Source organism: Rhinoderma darwinii, chromosome 6, assembly GCF_050947455.1.
Source record: "Rhinoderma darwinii isolate aRhiDar2 chromosome 6, aRhiDar2.hap1, whole genome shotgun sequence".
Taxonomy (NCBI): domain Eukaryota; kingdom Metazoa; phylum Chordata; class Amphibia; order Anura; family Rhinodermatidae; genus Rhinoderma; species Rhinoderma darwinii.
The window spans coordinates 96403722-96425677 of record NC_134692.1 but is presented as its reverse complement, the minus strand read 5'-3'; the positions used below and the strand labels follow the sequence as shown (position 1 = coordinate 96425677).

The following is a 21956-nucleotide window of genomic DNA, read 5'->3' as shown; positions in this document are numbered from 1 at the left end:
GGTGCAATCTACAGGGGGGAGGGGGTAGCGCTATCTACAGGGGGGTGTGGCACGCTCTACATGGGCACAGTGGCACTATATAGGGGCACTATCTACAGAGGACACTAGCTACATGGGTACTGTCTGTAGGCACTATCTACGTGGGTACTGTGGCACTATCTACATGGGCACTGACACTAGAGGCATCTAAGGGGGCATTGTACGGCATGGGGGCCTCTAAGGCAGCATTATACTGTATTGGGCAGCTATGGCAGCATTATAGTGTATGGGGCAGCTATAGGAGGCATTATACTGTATGGGGCAGCTGTTATGGCATTCTACTGTATGGGGCAGCTATAGGAGACATTATACTGTATGGGGCAGCTGTAGGGGCATTCTACTGTATGGAGGCAACTATAGGGCATTATACTGTATGGGGGCAGCCTTGGGCGCATTAAGCTGTATGGGGCATTATATTGTATGGGGGCATTATGCTGTATGGGAGCAGCTATAGGGGCATTATGCTGTATGGGGGAATTTGATTTGGCATTATACTTCATGGGGGCATCTGTGTTGGCATTGTACTGTATAGGGGCATATGTGTGGGAATTATACTGCATGGGAGAATTTGTGTGGGAATTATACTGTATAGGTGCATCTATGGGGGCATTAGGCTGTATGGTGACAGCTATGGGGCTTTATACTTTATGGGGGCATTATACTGTGTTGCTATGCGCGCCTCATCGGTTCTCCTTCTTTGTGATACTTGAAAGTTGGGGGGTATAGATGAATCCCTGGCCAAAGCGTTGCAGACGCTTTTCCCGGGGATTCCACTCCTGGAGAAGCCCCTGAGTTCACTATCCATATATGGGCAGTGACATCAGGAGATCCTCTAGGAAGCCCCAATGGAGCTATGTACAGGGAGAGGGGGTGTAGTGCTATCTACAGGAGGGTGTGTGGCACTATCTACAGGGGTGTGTGTGGCACTATCTACATGGGGAGGTGTGGCACTTTCTGAAGGGGAGTTGGTGGCACTATCTACAAGGGGCTGTTCATTATGTCACGATATAGTCTCATTGGCCTCAGATATACAATCTGTTTAGTCCAACACTGACCTCTTTATTTATTTTCTTTTAATTCATTTTTATGTTAACTACTTTATATAACTATATTGCTTGTAAATTGTACAAGTGGTTTTATGTTAAAAAAAAAAGTGGAAAAACAAATTACATCTCATTGATTGGTAGAGAAAGCAAATATGGCGAGGGAGAAAAAGAAGTCGGGAAAGTGCTTGGGGGGGGGGGCGCCAAACTGAATCTTTGCCCCTGGGTGCTGGAGAACCCAGCTATGCCTCTGGGTTAAGGACAAGTAAATGGTTCAGCTTGAAGATATTATTGCTATTGACATGTCTATATGTTTTGTCTTTACTAGATTTATATGTTTTTATATTATTAGTTGCTTGGTAATGTGTTACCACAGCACATGAGCCTGCACCATACATGTAGATTTGAAATTGCTCATATGGCCATTAAGTTTCTGACTTCTGTTCAAAATATAAGCTTTCCAACTCCCGCATCATTATCATATTTATCATACTTGTCACATTCACCTACAAAATCTCTAGGATTCTGTAGCTCCCTTCACATCCCTCTAATTACCCTATGACATTGATACCATGTTATATTGCATAGATACAATAAATGCTGTCAGTCATTCTCTAGTGACATGGTCTAAAATCTGCATCTCCAACTGTAACTGAGACTATTTATTCGAAGAACAATACAATAGACTAGGGGGCACCAGTAGCGCATGGAAGGAATAACGTCTATCATCAATATAGCAAAGTGTTCTGTGCAGTAACAGAGCTGTGATATTACATAGTTACATAGTTAGTACGGCTGAAAAAAGACACATGTCCATCAAGTTCAACCAAGGGACGGGAAAAGGGAAGGAAAAATTTCTATACATAGGAGCTAATACTTTTTTGTTCTAGGAAATTATCTAAACCTTTTTTAAAGCCATCTACTGTCCCTGCTGTGACCAGCTCCTGCGGTAGGCTATTCCATAGATTCACAGTTCTCACAGTAAAGAAGGCTTGTCGCTTCTGCAGGTTGAACCTTTTTTTCTCCAGACGGAGGGAGTGCCCCCTTGTTTTTTGAGGGGGTTTTACATGGAACAGGATTTCACCATATTTTTTGTATGTGCCATTAATATATTTATATAAGTTAATCATGTCCCCCCTTAGTCGTCTTTTTTTCAAGGCTAAATAGGTTTAATTCTTTTAATCTTTCCTCATAACTTAGATTCTCCATGCCCCTAATTAGCTTCGTTGCTCTTAATGTATTTTTTCCAACTCCAGGGCATCCTTTCTATGAACTGGAGCCCAGAACTGAACTGCATATTCTAGATGAGGCCTCACTAATGCTTTGTAAAGTGGCAATATTACATCCCTGTCCCGTGAGTCCATGTCTCTTTTAATACACGACAATATCCTGCTGGCCTTTGAAGCAGCTGATTGACACTGCATGCTGTTATTTAGTTTACGATTTACAAGTACACCCAGATCCTTCTCAACAAGTGAATCCGCCAGTGTAGCTCCCCCTAGGACATATGATGCATGCAGGTTGTTGGTACCCAGATGCATAACTTTACATTTATCTACATTAAACTTCATCTGCCAAGTGGATGCCCAAACACTTAGTTTGTTTAAATCCGCTTGCAATTCATGAACATCTTCCATAGACTGAACTATATTACATAGCTTGGTGTCATCTGCAAAAATAGAAATAGTGCTATTAATCCCATCCTCTATATCATTAATAAATAATTTGAATAATAGTGGTCCCAGCACTGAACCCTGGGGTACACCACTTATAACCGGGGACCATTCAGAGTAGGAATCATTGACCACAACTCTCTGGATACGGTCCTTGAGCCAATTCTCAATCCAATTACAAACTATATTTTCTAAACCTATAGTCCTTAATTTACCCATTAGGCGTCTATGGGGGACAGTGTCAAATGTATTTGCAAAGTCCAAAAACACTAAATCCATGTCTCACAACAAAAGATAGTAATGGTGAAGTCAATAACAAGGATGTGACCAATGCTACTGACAGATGTAAATTAACATAGAGCTTGTAGGTAATATGAGCCAGGGAATATTTCTGACTTTTCTTGTGAGGTCAAGAAAATACCCCCCCTACCCCAATGTTGCGCTTTCTGCAGACCAAATAAATAGATCAGAGAGAGGCTGAACGTGATGGATAATTGTCATCTGATTGATTGGTACCTTTGATAATAGATCCTGGGAAATAAGAAACATGGGCCACAATTATAATTGTATATATACTTTATTGACGTATTTTAAGAACGAGTTATGACTACATCTGCCATCTTTGAAAAATCTGTCACAACATACATCGCTATCATTAGCTTTTATGGTGGCTAAAATAACGTATTATTTTCACACCAGGGTCTGTGTGGAGTAAAGATGTGACTTCATTCTACTTTTAGAAATGGACGTGCATGGTGCACATGGTTAATAAATATGTACAAAGCAGACTAGAAACTATCTTGTAGTAAAATGGGCCCCAAAAAGGTGCAATCGCCTTGATAAATCTGGGCCATAATCTCCAAATACTAGAGGATAATTAAAGAATTTGAGAACCTTAAGGCTGGGTTCACACGACCTCTTTTCAGACGTAAACGAGGCAAAATGCGAGGAGGAGCTTTTATGTCTGAAACTAAGCAGCTGTTTTCTCCTGAAAACAGTCTGTCTTTTCAGACGTAAAAGGAAGATAGCGTGTGCACATACCCTAAAAGTATCATTATCGGTACTCAAATTTCAATCACAAAGGCAGATGTCTACCTTGGAGCACATTTTGTTTATGGGTCTACAATTCTATTCTAAATTTAAAATATATCTTTGCAGAGGCTGGCGCTTTTCTAATATAGGGCTCTAAATCCCCTATACAGCCACAGAGTTGAATGATACAATTCTGTCAGTCAGCAGATGGGCAGCTGAGGGGTTTACTGCCTGCAGATTTATTGTTGTGTTCAACGGGAGCTATATGCAATAAGATCCTAAGGTCTATCTAGAGGTGGCTAAAGCTAGCCAGAATTTTAGCATTTTACACTTTGGGGGAATTTATCAACTTTTCTACGCCTTTTTTCTTGCATTACATATCAGGGATTTTATTATATGTCAGGGATTTAAATATCTAGGATACTAGTTTATATAACTCCTTGGATATAACCAAAGAACTATGTAGACAATAAAAATAAAGAGTTTTGCAAATGCTTTGTGAATCATATTGGTGACATTTCTAGGAAAGTTGATTGATGAAACCCTGAGATGAATATAATGTGACTTTTTTTCTCAGGATAGACAGCAGAGTGCAGAATGTCAACAGAATACAATCTGTTGGTCGTGACTGACCCATTTTCATAGTTTATATAGACATCCAATTAAAGATGTATTCAATGTTTGCTATATAAAATTATACGTTTGTTGGTCTGCATTATTCTAGTTCCTTTTAATACCATATCAACTGTGTGCAAAAATATAATTTTATCTTTATCAACACTAAGATCCACATGACTATGAGCTAATATGTGCATCAGGTATGTATAGAATCCCAATAAAGCAGATAAAATCAGCCAATATGGAAAACAGGAGAGATAAATCTATAGAAGACATATGCCTGAGGGGCATTAGTAGAGATCCATTATACAGTATTTTTCTGTTTTTGGTATTTGCACAGAAATGTCTCCGTATTACGCTTCTGTAAAACTGGCCTTAGGCTGTATTCACTCGTAATGTCATTATTGTGGTTACTGTCACAGTTTGCTTTTTTGTAAAAATGACATTAAAATACTTTACTGTAGTTTAAAATAAATAAATACAAGCGCAAAAACCACGGCATAAAAACATACCATAGCCGGGAAGTGTCCATACAGCCTTATAGCCTTTTTTTGAGGCTGATAGTTAGGTAACGTATTGGTGCTGTTACATACTGGTACACGTCGGACAACTTTGAAAATTTATTAATTATTATATATAGTAATAAATAATTGTTAACCTTTGATTAACATTTTTATAGTCATATAGTCAGCACATGTAAACTCTACCATTCACTTACTAGAGATAATAAATAGTTTTCCCTCTCAAACCTTAAGCAACAGCAAAGCATGTCTTTGTCCTACACTTATCGTGTACATTGGGAAAGCTCCCAAGTTATACAATAAGAATGTCCATAGGGCTTCATTAGCACAACGGAGGCTAAAACTGGTATAAGTTAGTATACCTTTTTTTTTTTTTAAAGTTTGGAATAGCATAGTAAACTACGCTATTGGATCTTGCAAAAAAACAAAAAAAAAAAAACTTATACTGCACTGTAAGTGTCTTTTTTTATTTTTTAACATGGAAGCCTATGGGTGGCAGATGCCACTATATGGCATCCGTCACAGGTATAGGTTAACCCCTTCCCGCTCCTTGACGTACTATTACGTCATGGCAGCTCTATCGTTCGCGCTCCATGCCGTAATAGTACGTCTTGCAGTTAGAACAGCGGTGCGCGCGCCCGGCGCGTTCATGCGCTGTGATAGCTGCTGTTTCTGACAGCAGGCTATCACGGCATAATGGGACGGGACCATTTACTATGGTCCCGCCTCGCCGATCGCCGCTATTGGCTAGTCAGTGAGTAACTAGCCAATAGCAGCGATCGGTCTCATTCAGCACAGCAGTGCTCGAGCCCGGCGTTCCTGAGCTGTGATAGCTGCTGTTTCTGACAGCATGCTATCACAGCATAATGGGCCGGGACCATTTACTATGGTCCCGCCTCGCCGATCGCCGCTATTGGCTAGTCAGTGAGTAACTAGCCAATAGCAGCGATCATTCTCGTCACTTCCTCTCTCTGACCTCACATCCTGCTGCAACCGCCCTGAACGCCCTGTTGGAGTTAGCGAGGCGTTGAGATCGGTTGTGAGCAGAGAGTCAGAGAGAAAAGAAGTGAAAAAAAGTGAAAAAAAGTTTCTAAAACAACGTTTTTTTTGCTTCCCACCACCCCATCCACTACCCACTCCTGTTCCCTTCCTCTTTGAGTTCTACCCACGTTTTTTGGTCAGTGATCTCCTATCACTGACCACTTTTCAGTCTTCAGGACCACATTTCTTGGTCCCTGGGGATTTTTTTTTCATTTTTTTCTATATAAAACATAAAACAAAAAAAAAAATATAAAAAGAAAAAAAAGAAACAAAAAAAAATAGTTAGTTTAGCCAATTTTGAAAATGTAACTGGTTAGTTTAGTATTAGCCCCTTCCCGCTCCTTGACGTACTATTACGTCATGGCAGCTCTATCGTTCGCGCTCCATGCCGTAATAGTACGTCTTGCAGTTAGAACAGCGGTGCGCGCGCCCGGCGCGTTCATGCGCTGTGATAGCTGCTGTTTCTGACAGCAGGCTATCACGGCATAATGGGACGGGACCATTTACTATGGTCCCGCCTCGCCGATCGCCGCTATTGGCTAGTCAGTGAGTAACTAGCCAATAGCAGCGATCGGTCTCATTCAGCACAGCAGTGCTCGAGCCCGGCGTTCCTGAGCTGTGATAGCTGCTGTTTCTGACAGCATGCTATCACAGCATAATGGGCCGGGACCATTTACTATGGTCCCGCCTCGCCGATCGCCGCTATTGGCTAGTCAGTGAGTAACTAGCCAATAGCAGCGATCATTCTCGTCACTTCCTCTCTCTGACCTCACATCCTGCTGCAACCGCCCTGAACGCCCTGTTGGAGTTAGCGAGGCGTTGAGATCGGTTGTGAGCAGAGAGTCAGAGAGAAAAGAAGTGAAAAAAAGTGAAAAAAAGTTTCTAAAACAACGTTTTTTTTGCTTCCCACCACCCCATCCACTACCCACTCCTGTTCCCTTCCTCTTTGAGTTCTACCCACGTTTTTTGGTCAGTGATCTCCTATCACTGACCACTTTTCAGTCTTCAGGACCACATTTCTTGGTCCCTGGGGATTTTTTTTTCATTTTTTTCTATATAAAACATAAAACAAAAAAAAAAATATAAAAAGAAAAAAAAGAAACAAAAAAAAATAGTTAGTTTAGCCAATTTTGAAAATTTAACTGGTTAGTTTAGTATTAGCCCCTTCCCGCTCCTTGACGTACTATTACGTCATGGCAGCTCTATCGTTCGCGCTCCATGCCGTAATAGTACGTCTTGCAGTTAGAACAGCGGTGCGCGCGCCCGGCGCGTTCATGCGCTGTGATAGCTGCTGTTTCTGACAGCAGGCTATCACGGCATAATGGGACGGGACCATTTACTATGGTCCCGCCTCGCCGATCGCCGCTATTGGCTAGTCAGTGAGTAACTAGCCAATAGCAGCGATCGGTCTCATTCAGCACAGCAGTGCTCGAGCCCGGCGTTCCTGAGCTGTGATAGCTGCTGTTTCTGACAGCATGCTATCACAGCATAATGGGCCGGGACCATTTACTATGGTCCCGCCTCGCCGATCGCCGCTATTGGCTAGTCAGTGAGTAACTAGCCAATAGCAGCGATCGGTCTCATTCAGCACAGCAGTGCTCGAGCCCGGCGTTCCTGAGCTGTGATAGCTGCTGTTTCTGACAGCATGCTATCACAGCATAATGGGCCGGGACCATTTACTATGGTCCCGCCTCGCCGATCGCCGCTATTGGCTAGTCAGTGAGTAACTAGCCAATAGCAGCGATCATTCTCGTCACTTCCTCTCTCTGACCTCACATCCTGCTGCAACCGCCCTGAACGCCCTGTTGGAGTTAGCGAGGCGTTGAGATCGGTTGTGAGCAGAGAGTCAGAGAGAAAAGAAGTGAAAAAAAGTGAAAAAAAGTTTCTAAAACAACGTTTTTTTTGCTTCCCACCACCCCATCCACTACCCACTCCTGTTCCCTTCCTCTTTGAGTTCTACCCACGTTTTTTGGTCAGTGATCTCCTATCACTGACCACTTTTCAGTCTTCAGGACCACATTTCTTGGTCCCTGGGGATTTTTTTTTCATTTTTTTCTATATAAAACATAAAACAAAAAAAAAAATATAAAAAGAAAAAAAAGAAACAAAAAAAAATAGTTAGTTTAGCCAATTTTGAAAATTTAACTGGTTAGTTTAGTATTAGGGTTAGTTAGTGTCAGGGAACCGTCAAAAAGCGTAGTTAGGTATAGTGTCAGGGAATTTAGCGTCAGGAATCGGTCACCGTAGATAGGCTTAGCGTTAGGGATCCATCACCGTAGTTAGGTTTAGCGTCAGGGAAGCTCGGAATAATTAGATAGGTTTAGTGTCAGGCACCCGTCACCGTAGTTAGGTTTAGTGTCAGGGAAGCTTGACATAATCTAGATAGGTTTAGTGTCAGGGAATCGTCGCCGTAGTTAGGTTTAGCGTTAGGGAAGTCCACATAAAATTTAGTTAGGTTTAGTGTTAGGAACCCTCGCCCTAGTTAGCTTTAGTGTCAGGGAAGTCCACTTGCTCTCTAAAAACAAAACACACATTTGTGCTAGTTGTGCTATCCTATTGCTCCCAGTTAGGGATTTATTTTTTTGCAGTATATAAATTTTGTCTTCGCACAACAAGCATGTCCCAACGGACATTTACTGCTGAAGAGGCGTATGCATTTCTGGCCTCCGACACAGACTCGTCGGATGGCGATACAGTATTTTATTTGTCTACCTCCTCATCCAGCGATGAAGAGGAGGGACCCCCTAGGAGACGCCCCAGGACCACCACCATAGTAGAAATCCCTGAGAGAAGTGACCCCACAACAAGTGATACCCCTGAGCGAAGTGACCCCATTTGGACACCCACACCAGACCATTATGAACCCCAAATCCCTGAGTACACGGGCAGCCCAGGCATCAAATTTAACACGGCAGGGTTCAGTGAGATGGACTTTTTCAAGTTCTTCTTCACTGATAACTTTATAGAGCTAATGGTCACCCAGACTAATTTATATGCCCAACAGTATATCACCAAGAACCCCAACTCATTTTATGCCCAATCCCAGAGGTGGACTCCTGTAAACGCAGCAGAGTTGGGCAAGTTCTGGGGACTGCTCTTGAACATGGGGCTTCTAAAAAAGCCATCCATTAGGACCTACTGGAGCACGGACATCCTATACCACACCCCGATGTACCGTATGGCCATGTCCAGGATGCGTTATGAGGCAATACTTCGCTTCCTACATTATGCCGATAATGAGCAGTGCCCACCCCGAGATGACCCCAGTTTTGACCGTTTATATAAACTGAGACCCCTATTAGACCATTTCAGTGCCCGGTTTGCCCAAGCATACACCCCCGAGAAGTGTATTTCCATTGATGAGTCCCTGGTACATTTTAAAGGGAGGCTTCAATTCCGCCAATACCTGCCAAGTAAGAGGGCAAGGTATGGCGTGAAGTTGTATAAGCTGTGCGAGAGTGCATCAGGGTATACATATAAATTCAGGATATATGAAGGGAAGGACAGCAGTATTCAGCCCCCAGAATGCCCCCCCTTACTGGGAATTAACGCAAAAATTGTGTGGGATTTGGTGCACCCACTGCTGGACCAGGGTTACCACCTCTACCTGGATAATTTTTATACCAGCGTCCCGCTCTTCAAGTGCCTCGCTTCCAGAAGGACTGCGGCATGCGGCACTGCTAGAAAAAATCTTAGAGGCCTCCCTAAAACACTGCTTGGGCAAACACTCAGAAGGGGTGAGAGCAGGGCACATTCTAGTAGCAACATATTGTGTGTCAAGTACAAGGACAAGAGAGATGTCCTTGTATTGACAACAATACATGGCCACACCAGTACCCATGTACCTGTACGAGGTACCAGTACAGAGACCCCCAAACCAGATTGCATCCTGGACTACAATAGGTACATGGGAGGGGTGGACTTGTCAGATCAAGTCCTGAAGCCCTACAGCGCTACGCGGAAATCGAGGGTGTGGTATAAGAAGCTGGCCGTGCACATCATACAGATGGCATTGTACAATGCGTACGTGCTACGTCGATGTGCAGGCCAGAGGGGAACTTTCCTGGAATTTCAAGAGGTGGTTATAAAGAACCTAATTTTTGGCGACCAGGAAGGAGGGGCACCCAGTACTTCTGGAAGCGAGGCCACACGCATCGTACCAGGGCAACACTTTCCAGGAGAAGTTCCCCAAACTGGCAAGAAGGGAAAAAGTCAAAAGAGGTGCAAAGTGTGCTATAAGAGGGGGATAAGGAAGGACACAACATACCAATGCGACACGTGTCCCGAAAAACCAGGGCTCTGTATGAAAGATTGTTTTAAAATTTACCATACATCCATTGATTTTTAATTTACCCTGATGCACTCCGCACAGCTTATCCCCCTCATCTTTCCCTTTTGAGCCCTGCCATGTGCCCAAGCAGCAAATAACAGCCACATGTAGGGTATTGCCGTACCCGGGAGAACCCACATTACAATTTATGGGGTGTATGTCTCCGGTGGCACATGCTGGGCACAATATATCGGACACTGAAATGGCATATATGTATAGGAAATTGCAAATCTCACTTTGCACCATCTACTGCGCATTACCTTTTACACAATAACTGTTGGGTCAAAATGCTCACTACACTCTAGATGAATGTCTTAAGGGGTGTAGTTTTTAAAATGGGGTCACTTCTCGGGGGTTTCAACTGTACTGGTACCTCAGGGGTTCTGCCTACATGACTTAGCACCAGAAAAGCTCCAGTAGGCTAAATGGTGGTCCTTCCCTTCTGAGCCCTGTCGTGTGCCCAGGCAGCTAATAACAGCCACATGTAGGGTATTGCCGTACCCGGGAGAACCCACATTACAATTTATGGGGTGTATGTCTCCAGTGGCACATGCTGGGCACAATATATCAGACACTGAAATGGCATATATGCATAGGAAATTGCAAATCTCACTTTGCACCATCTGCTGCGCATTACCTTTTACACAATAACTGTGGGGTCAAAATGCTCACTACACCACTAGATGAATGTCTTAAGGGGTGTAGTTTTTAAAATGGGGTCACTTCTCGGGGGTTTCAACTGTACTGGTACCTCAGGGGTTCTGCCTACATGACTTAGCACCAGAAAAGCTCCAGTAGGCTAAATGGTGGTCCTTCCCTTCTGAGCCCTGTCGTGTGCCCAGGCAGCTAATAACAGCCACATGTAGGGTATTGCCGTACCCGGGAGAACCCACATTACAATTTATGGGGTGTATGTCTCCAGTGGCACATGCTGGGCACAATATATCAGACACTGAAATGGCATATATGCATAGGAAATTGCAAATCTCACTTTGCACCATCTGCTGCGCATTACCTTTTACACAATAACTGTGGGGTCAAAATGCTCACTACACCACTAGATGAATGTCTTAAGGGGTGTAGTTTTTAAAATGGGGTCACTTCTCGGGGGTTTCAACTGTACTGGTACCTCAGGGGTTCTGCCTACATGACTTAGCACCAGAAAAGCTCCAGTAGGCTAAATGGTGGTCCTTCCCTTCTGAGCCCTGTCGTGTGCCCAGGCAGCTAATAACAGCCACATGTAGGGTATTGCCGTACCCGGGAGAACCCACATTACAATTTATGGGGTGTATGTCTCCAGTGGCACATGCTGGGCACAATATATCAGACACTGAAATGGCATATATGCATAGGAAATTGCAAATCTCACTTTGCACCATCTGCTGCGCATTACCTTTTACACAATAACTGTGGGGTCAAAATGCTCACTACACCACTAGATGAATGTCTTAAGGGGTGTAGTTTTTAAAATGGGGTCACTTCTCGGGGGTTTCAACTGTACTGGTACCTCAGGGGTTCTGCCTACATGACTTAGCACCAGAAAAGCTCCAGTAGGCTAAATGGTGGTCCTTCCCTTCTGAGCCCTGTCGTGTGCCCAGGCAGCTAATAACAGCCACATGTAGGGTATTGCCGTACCCGGGAGAACCCACATTACAATTTATGGGGTGTATGTCTCCAGTGGCACATGCTGGGCACAATATATCAGACACTGAAATGGCATATATGCATAGGAAATTGCAAATCTCACTTTGCACCATCTGCTGCGCATTACCTTTTACACAATAACTGTGGGGTCAAAATGCTCACTACACCACTAGATGAATGTCTTAAGGGGTGTAGTTTTTAAAATGGGGTCACTTCTCGGGGGTTTCAACTGTACTGGTACCTCAGGGGTTCTGCCTACATGACTTAGCACCAGAAAAGCTCCAGTAGGCTAAATGGTGGTCCTTCCCTTCTGAGCCCTGTCGTGTGCCCAGGCAGCTAATAACAGCCACATGTAGGGTATTGCCGTACCCGGGAGAACCCACATTACAATTTATGGGGTGTATGTCTCCAGTGGCACATGCTGGGCACAATATATCAGACACTGAAATGGCATATATGCATAGGAAATTGCAAATCTCACTTTGCACCATCTGCTGCGCATTACCTTTTACACAATAACTGTGGGGTCAAAATGCTCACTACACCACTAGATGAATGTCTTAAGGGGTGTAGTTTTTAAAATGGGGTCACTTCTCGGGGGTTTCAACTGTACTGGTACCTCAGGGGTTCTGCCTACATGACTTAGCACCAGAAAAGCTCCAGTAGGCTAAATGGTGGTCCTTCCCTTCTGAGCCCTGTCGTGTGCCCAGGCAGCTAATAACAGCCACATGTAGGGTATTGCCGTACCCGGGAGAACCCACATTACAATTTATGGGGTGTATGTCTCCAGTGGCACATGCTGGGCACAATATATCAGACACTGAAATGGCATATATGCATAGGAAATTGCAAATCTCACTTTGCACCATCTGCTGCGCATTACCTTTTACACAATAACTGTGGGGTCAAAATGCTCACTACACCACTAGATGAATGTCTTAAGGGGTGTAGTTTTTAAAATGGGGTCACTTCTCGGGGGTTTCAACTGTACTGGTACCTCAGGGGTTCTGCCTACATGACTTAGCACCAGAAAAGCTCCAGTAGGCTAAATGGTGGTCCTTCCCTTCTGAGCCCTGTCGTGTGCCCAGGCAGCTAATAACAGCCACATGTAGGGTATTGCCGTACCCGGGAGAACCCACATTACAATTTATGGGGTGTATGTCTCCAGTGGCACATGCTGGGCACAATATATCAGACACTGAAATGGCATATATGCATAGGAAATTGCAAATCTCACTTTGCACCATCTGCTGCGCATTACCTTTTACACAATAACTGTGGGGTCAAAATGCTCACTACACCACTAGATGAATGTCTTAAGGGGTGTAGTTTTTAAAATGGGGTCACTTCTCGGGGGTTTCAACTGTACTGGTACCTCAGGGGTTCTGCCTACATGACTTAGCACCAGAAAAGCTCCAGTAGGCTAAATGGTGGTCCTTCCCTTCTGAGCCCTGTCGTGTGCCCAGGCAGCTAATAACAGCCACATGTAGGGTATTGCCGTACCCGGGAGAACCCACATTACAATTTATGGGGTGTATGTCTCCAGTGGCACATGCTGGGCACAATATATCAGACACTGAAATGGCATATATGCATAGGAAATTGCAAATCTCACTTTGCACCATCTGCTGCGCATTACCTTTTACACAATAACTGTGGGGTCAAAATGCTCACTACACCACTAGATGAATGTCTTAAGGGGTGTAGTTTTTAAAATGGGGTCACTTCTCGGGGGTTTCAACTGTACTGGTACCTCAGGGGTTCTGCCTACATGACTTAGCACCAGAAAAGCTCCAGTAGGCTAAATGGTGGTCCTTCCCTTCTGAGCCCTGTCGTGTGCCCAGGCAGCTAATAACAGCCACATGTAGGGTATTGCCGTACCCGGGAGAACCCACATTACAATTTATGGGGTGTATGTCTCCAGTGGCACATGCTGGGCACAATATATCAGACACTGAAATGGCATATATGCATAGGAAATTGCAAATCTCACTTTGCACCATCTGCTGCGCATTACCTTTTACACAATAACTGTGGGGTCAAAATGCTCACTACACCACTAGATGAATGTCTTAAGGGGTGTAGTTTTTAAAATGGGGTCACTTCTCGGGGGTTTCAACTGTACTGGTACCTCAGGGGTTCTGCCTACATGACTTAGCACCAGAAAAGCTCCAGTAGGCTAAATGGTGGTCCTTCCCTTCTGAGCCCTGTCGTGTGCCCAGGCAGCTAATAACAGCCACATGTAGGGTATTGCCGTACCCGGGAGAACCCACATTACAATTTATGGGGTGTATGTCTCCAGTGGCACATGCTGGGCACAATATATCAGACACTGAAATGGCATATATGCATAGGAAATTGCAAATCTCACTTTGCACCATCTGCTGCGCATTACCTTTTACACAATAACTGTGGGGTCAAAATGCTCACTACACCACTAGATGAATGTCTTAAGGGGTGTAGTTTTTAAAATGGGGTCACTTCTCGGGGGTTTCAACTGTACTGGTACCTCAGGGGTTCTGCCTACATGACTTAGCACCAGAAAAGCTCCAGTAGGCTAAATGGTGGTCCTTCCCTTCTGAGCCCTGTCGTGTGCCCAGGCAGCTAATAACAGCCACATGTAGGGTATTGCCGTACCCGGGAGAACCCACATTACAATTTATGGGGTGTATGTCTCCAGTGGCACATGCTGGGCACAATATATCAGACACTGAAATGGCATATATGCATAGGAAATTGCAAATCTCACTTTGCACCATCTGCTGCGCATTACCTTTTACACAATAACTGTGGGGTCAAAATGCTCACTACACCACTAGATGAATGTCTTAAGGGGTGTAGTTTTTAAAATGGGGTCACTTCTCGGGGGTTTCAACTGTACTGGTACCTCAGGGGTTCTGCCTACATGACTTAGCACCAGAAAAGCTCCAGTAGGCTAAATGGTGGTCCTTCCCTTCTGAGCCCTGTCGTGTGCCCAGGCAGCTAATAACAGCCACATGTAGGGTATTGCCGTACCCGGGAGAACCCACATTACAATTTATGGGGTGTATGTCTCCAGTGGCACATGCTGGGCACAATATATCAGACACTGAAATGGCATATATGCATAGGAAATTGCAAATCTCACTTTGCACCATCTGCTGCGCATTACCTTTTACACAATAACTGTGGGGTCAAAATGCTCACTACACCACTAGATGAATGTCTTAAGGGGTGTAGTTTTTAAAATGGGGTCACTTCTCGGGGGTTTCAACTGTACTGGTACCTCAGGGGTTCTGCCTACATGACTTAGCACCAGAAAAGCTCCAGTAGGCTAAATGGTGGTCCTTCCCTTCTGAGCCCTGTCGTGTGCCCAGGCAGCTAATAACAGCCACATGTAGGGTATTGCCGTACCCGGGAGAACCCACATTACAATTTATGGGGTGTATGTCTCCAGTGGCACATGCTGGGCACAATATATCAGACACTGAAATGGCATATATGCATAGGAAATTGCAAATCTCACTTTGCACCATCTGCTGCGCATTACCTTTTACACAATAACTGTGGGGTCAAAATGCTCACTACACCACTAGATGAATGTCTTAAGGGGTGTAGTTTTTAAAATGGGGTCACTTCTCGGGGGTTTCAACTGTACTGGTACCTCAGGGGTTCTGCCTACATGACTTAGCACCAGAAAAGCTCCAGTAGGCTAAATGGTGGTCCTTCCCTTCTGAGCCCTGTCGTGTGCCCAGGCAGCTAATAACAGCCACATGTAGGGTATTGCCGTACCCGGGAGAACCCACATTACAATTTATGGGGTGTATGTCTCCAGTGGCACATGCTGGGCACAATATATCAGACACTGAAATGGCATATATGCATAGGAAATTGCAAATCTCACTTTGCACCATCTGCTGCGCATTACCTTTTACACAATAACTGTGGGGTCAAAATGCTCACTACACCACTAGATGAATGTCTTAAGGGGTGTAGTTTTTAAAATGGGGTCACTTCTCGGGGGTTTCAACTGTACTGGTACCTCAGGGGTTCTGCCTACATGACTTAGCACCAGAAAAGCTCCAGTAGGCTAAATGGTGGTCCTTCCCTTCTGAGCCCTGTCGTGTGCCCAGGCAGCTAATAACAGCCACATGTAGGGTATTGCCGTACCCGGGAGAACCCACATTACAATTTATGGGGTGTATGTCTCCAGTGGCACATGCTGGGCACAATATATCAGACACTGAAATGGCATATATGCATAGGAAATTGCAAATCTCACTTTGCACCATCTGCTGCGCATTACCTTTTACACAATAACTGTGGGGTCAAAATGCTCACTACACCACTAGATGAATGTCTTAAGGGGTGTAGTTTTTAAAATGGGGTCACTTCTCGGGGGTTTCAACTGTACTGGTACCTCAGGGGTTCTGCCTACATGACTTAGCACCAGAAAAGCTCCAGTAGGCTAAATGGTGGTCCTTCCCTTCTGAGCCCTGTCGTGTGCCCAGGCAGCTAATAACAGCCACATGTAGGGTATTGCCGTACCCGGGAGAACCCACATTACAATTTATGGGGTGTATGTCTCCAGTGGCACATGCTGGGCACAATATATCAGACACTGAAATGGCATATATGCATAGGAAATTGCAAATCTCACTTTGCACCATCTGCTGCGCATTACCTTTTACACAATAACTGTGGGGTCAAAATGCTCACTACACCACTAGATGAATGTCTTAAGGGGTGTAGTTTTTAAAATGGGGTCACTTCTCGGGGGTTTCAACTGTACTGGTACCTCAGGGGTTCTGCCTACATGACTTAGCACCAGAAAAGCTCCAGTAGGCTAAATGGTGGTCCTTCCCTTCTGAGCCCTGTCGTGTGCCCAGGCAGCTAATAACAGCCACATGTAGGGTATTGCCGTACCCGGGAGAACCCACATTACAATTTATGGGGTGTATGTCTCCAGTGGCACATGCTGGGCACAATATATCAGACACTGAAATGGCATATATGCATAGGAAATTGCAAATCTCACTTTGCACCATCTGCTGCGCATTACCTTTTACACAATAACTGTGGGGTCAAAATGCTCACTACACCACTAGATGAATGTCTTAAGGGGTGTAGTTTTTAAAATGGGGTCACTTCTCGGGGGTTTTAACTGTACTGGTACCTCAGGGGCTTCTGCATACATGACTTAGCACAAGAAAAGCTCCAGTAGGCCAAATGGTGGTCCTTTCCTTCTGAGTCCTGCCATGGGCCCAAACATCAGTTTATCACCACAAATGGGGTATTGCCGCACTCAGGACAAATTGGGCAACAAAATGGGGTGTTTTATTCCTTGTGAAAATAAGAAATTTTGAACAAAAATTACATCTTAATGGAAAAAAATATCATTTTTTTAATTCACAGCCCAATTCAAATAGGTGCTGTGAAAAAACGGTGTGGTCAAAATGATAACAACAACCATAAATGAATTCCTTGAGGGGTCTAGTTTCCAAAATGGGGTCACTTCTGGTGGGTTTCCATTGCTTTCATACCTCAACACCTCTTCAAACCTGGCATGCTGCCTAAAATATATTCTAATAAAAAAGAGGCCTCAAAATGCACTAGGTGCTCCTTTGTTTCTGAGGCTTGTGTTTTATTCCACGAGCGCACTAGAGCCACATGTGGGACATTTCTAAAAACTGCAGAATCTGGACAATACATATTTAGTAGTATTTCTCTGGTAAAATCTTCTGTGTTACAGAAAAAAATGGAATAATATTGAAATTCAGCAAGAAAAATGAAATTTGCAAATTTCACCTCCACATTGCTTTAATTCCTGTGAAATGCCTGAAGGGTTAAAAAACTTTCTAAATGCTGTTTTGAATACTTTGAGGGGTCTAGTTTTTAAAATGGGGTGTTTTATGGGGGTTTCTAATACATAGGCCCCTCAAAGCCACTTCAGAACTCAAGAGGTACCTTAAAAAAAAGGCTTTTGAAATTTTCTTAAAAATATGAGAAATTGCTGTTTATGTTCTAAGCCTTGTAACGTCCAAGAAAAATAAAAGAATGTTAAAAAAACGATGCCAATCTAAAGTAGACATATGGGAAATGTGAACTAGTAACTATTTTGGGTGGTATAACCGTCTGTTTTACAAGCAGATGCATTTAAATTCTGAAAAATGCAATTTTTTCAAAATTTTCTCTAAATTTTGCAATTTTTCACCAATAAACACTGAATATATCGACCAAATTTTACCACGAACATGAAGCCCAAAGTGTCACGAGAAAACAATCTCAGAATCGCTTGGATAGGTTTAAGCATTCCGACGTTATTACCACATAAAGTGAAATATGTCAGATTTGAAAAATGGGCTCTGAGCCTTAAGGCCCAAACTAGGCTGCGTCCTTAAGGGGTTAAACTTATACGTTGAGAATCTCCAGTGACATAAATGTTCATATATGGACAGTTTTGTCACTGGAGCTACATGCACAGGGCCACGGGTACCACCGTTGTCCTAAGGAAGCACTCTGCCCAAGGACTCCAGTCATGGGGAAGCTAGTGATGGCGCTGTCCAAATACAGACAGAGACGTCAGGAGCTTGCCCAGAGCTGTGCTCCCAAGCAGAGGAAGCCTTAGGTTGCACTCTGCCAGGGGACTCCAACCCTGGGGAAGCTCCAGATGGCTCTGTTAATATATGAACAGTGATGTCAGGAGCTTCCTTCTCCAGTGTCATTGTCCCCGGGCGCTCTGCGAAAAGGGTTGGGCTGTTCTGGCGACATATGCCACTGTATACATGTACCGAGGGATACTTTACAGCCTTCCGTCGAAGGTATACGAAAGGATTCCTCCAGACGTATATGTCTGATGGAAGGCAATTAATGTGATGTAAGGGGGCCTTATAGTCTAAAAGAGAGTGACAGTCTGTGAGTGCGGAGATCGTGTCTATAAAGTATTGCTTGTACAAGGTTCCGAATAGGTAGCTTCTAGAATGAAAAGGACTCATCGTTGATGATGACATGACTAACTGATCATATTAAGTAAGTTAGAGTGCTTTACTCATTGTGCATATTAATACTCAATACAAGTATTTGCTCGTCATTATGTCAGACTATAGTCTGGACAATATGGATGTTAATGTGCTAAGCAGCTAAGGCAAGATGTATTAAGGTACATAAGTGATAATTATAATAAAAATAAAGCCATTGTAGGATTTGTCAGCAGCAGCTAATCTACTCATCGAAAATTTCGATGTAGAAATATAATTTTCTCCTACACTGTACAAAAAGAAGTGAAAAAAGGAAATAAGTGAATAAAGATACATTGAAAAATGCAAGAGCTTACTTTATTGACGACACTAAATAGGTAGGTTCACTTTAATAGTAGTTAATAAAGATTTATTTTTTTTACCAGATTCTCAGTGATATTGTTAGAGGACTAATAATATTGGACTTCCTGGCTCTCATTAATATCACCTAAGGGTTCCTGACATACTACAGAAGATTTGCTCCATGGGTGCTAAAATACAGTGGCTTGGTGAGTGTAAGGGTATGTGCACACGGTAGCAGGCTTTTACGTCTGAAATGACAGACTGTTTTCAGGAGAAAACAGCTGCCTCGTTTCAGCCGTAATTGCTCCTCCTCGCATTTTGCGAGGCTTCTCTGACAGCCGTAAATTTTGAGCTGTGCTTCATTGAGTTCAATGAAGTACGGCTCAAATTACGTCTGAAAGAAGTGTCCTGCACTTCTTTTGACGAGGCTGTATTTTTACGCGTCGTCGTTTGACAGCTGTCAAACGACGACGCGTAAATGACAGGTTGTCTGCACAGTACGTCGGCAAACCCATTCAAATGAATGGGCAGATGTTTGCCGACGTATTGTAGCCCTATTTTCAGTCGTAAAACGAGGCATAATACGCCTCGTTTACGTCTGAAAATAGGTCGTGTGAACCCAGCCTAAAGTTTGTATCTCCTGTATTTTCACAGTAACCTAACATTTGCATTGCTTGAATCTTGGGGGAATAAATACCATTAGGCAATAATGCTGGGTGGTGAAAGCTCATGCCTGACATCATACCAAGTCAAAACAATGTACAAATAATTTTATGTAGCTTCTGTAAAAAAAAAAAAAAAAAAAAAAGTAAAAATGCAACCAAAGTCATCATGTTTGATTTTGAAACTAACATTTTTGAAGTAGAACTTTCTACATACCTTAAGATGGTTCTTTTTTCGGCTTCTGATATTTTCTTATCATTGGTAAAGAGTATGGTATGATATGGTATCACAGGATCACATGTTGGCAGTATTCCACAAGAAATGTGGCTGACTTGATTTAAAATCCCATTGTATACAAGGAGGTCATCCACAAGGAGCTGCCAAAATATCCAGAAATAACAGTAATATGGGATTTAATTCTCACAAATTCATTAAAACATTTTACTGTAAAAAATTACGAATAATAAAACATGCAAATATACATGGCTATAAAGTAATAATTGTGAAAATGAAGACAGAATTGAAAGACATTCTAAACTTGTCTTAGATCAATCTATCATGTTAAACGTCATAACCGCGGTTTGCAAATATGCCTCCTATGAAGTAGAAGAAACTGTCTGCTATCAATTCTCTACATAAATATTATTACTGAATATATAAAGTCTGATTCACTTCAGAGAAATACTAAACAAGATTATTACCTAATCAAATAGGATAATAAAGAAGAAATACATATTCAATAAAAGAGAATTAGATTTTTAAGACATTGCTACAATAATAAATTGTCAGCCGTATATAACCCGTCTTGCAGAATCACATGCCAATCTTCAATGTTTCTTAAAAACCCAGTGAGTGGGTCATTGCCTGAAAAGCCAACTATGCAAACTCACTGCAAAGCAGCTTGTCTGTCTATTGTCCTATACTGATGACTAACAGATTGCTGCTAGGTTGGCCGATGCAACGAGCGTCAATCAACGAGACAGCTCAATGATCGGCGCTCGTTTGCTCCTGTCACAAGAAGTTATGTATGGGAACAAGAGCTCGTTACTCCGATCGCTTGTCCCCATATTTCTTTATCACGTCGGTAGTGCATCTCCCTGTTAACACAGGGTGATGTGCTGCCAACAACAATATTTCAGTTTTTTAAAACGATACGGTATCAGCAGATGAACTAGAGCAATTATCGTCAACGATGGTTTGCTCGACAATTGGCCAGTGTAAAAGGGCCTTAAGAGGACCTTTATTAGGGGGAATCACTTGAAAATATATTACAGAGAAGCCTTCAGAATTAGATACTATATACAACAAAGCATTTCATACCTTTCACAAAAATTATTGGCCAGGTCTGGGTTTTGGCATCGAAACAAATATGGCATATATACTGCATAATGGCCTAAATTAAAACAGCATGGCCTAGGTCACTGATGGCTAATTGGCGACCCAGAGACTGTGAGTAATCTGCATGTGGCTGAGGATAGTTATCAGACATGAGCGCTCCTGTGCGCTGAGTGCTCTGCCTAACCATAAGGAACGGAAGAGTTAATCTGCATCCTCCTATGTTATGGTAGCACTTTGGTATCTTTCCCACCCCAAAAAGTTGTGTCACGTGTATGAATATGTATCTGTGTGTAATGAATCAGGGTAGGGAGACGGACAGGTGAGCCCTAATCTACCCGCAACACAGTCCCTGCCTACTTGCAAGGCCCGTCCTAAGTGATGGCATACAACTGGGCGACGGTCCCTACGCTCAGCAAGTGCAAGACAGACAACACAAGACAAGGGCACACAGAAGCAAAGGGGGAAGTAGGGGTAGTTGCCCACGGAAACACCGTGAGCAACAGGCAGTGGTGAACGAGCCGAATCAAACCAGGAGAGTAGAAGAATAGTCAGGCAAGCCAGCGTCAATAAGTAACAGCGGTCAATCAGGTAAGTAGCAGGAATCGCAGAGCCAGGAAACCAGACAGTCACAGGCAAGGAACATGCTGCAAGTGAGGGTATAAATAGACCAAGGGCGGCAGCCAGAACCGTTAGGCCAGGCTGTGATAGGTTCTCCC

General features: G+C 43.4%; 1 protein-coding gene across 2 annotated transcripts in view; it reads right to left on the bottom strand.

Annotated features, from left to right (window-relative positions):
* KATNIP (katanin interacting protein) overlaps positions 1-21956 on the bottom strand; it is a 361314-nt gene that overhangs the window by 37294 nt on the left and 302064 nt on the right. For both annotated transcript variants that reach the window (XM_075830061.1, XM_075830062.1), the window contains one exon: positions 20119-20279. In XM_075830061.1, coding sequence (XP_075686176.1) covers positions 20119-20279 — 161 coding nt within the window. The remainder of the gene's footprint in view (positions 1-20118; positions 20280-21956) is intronic.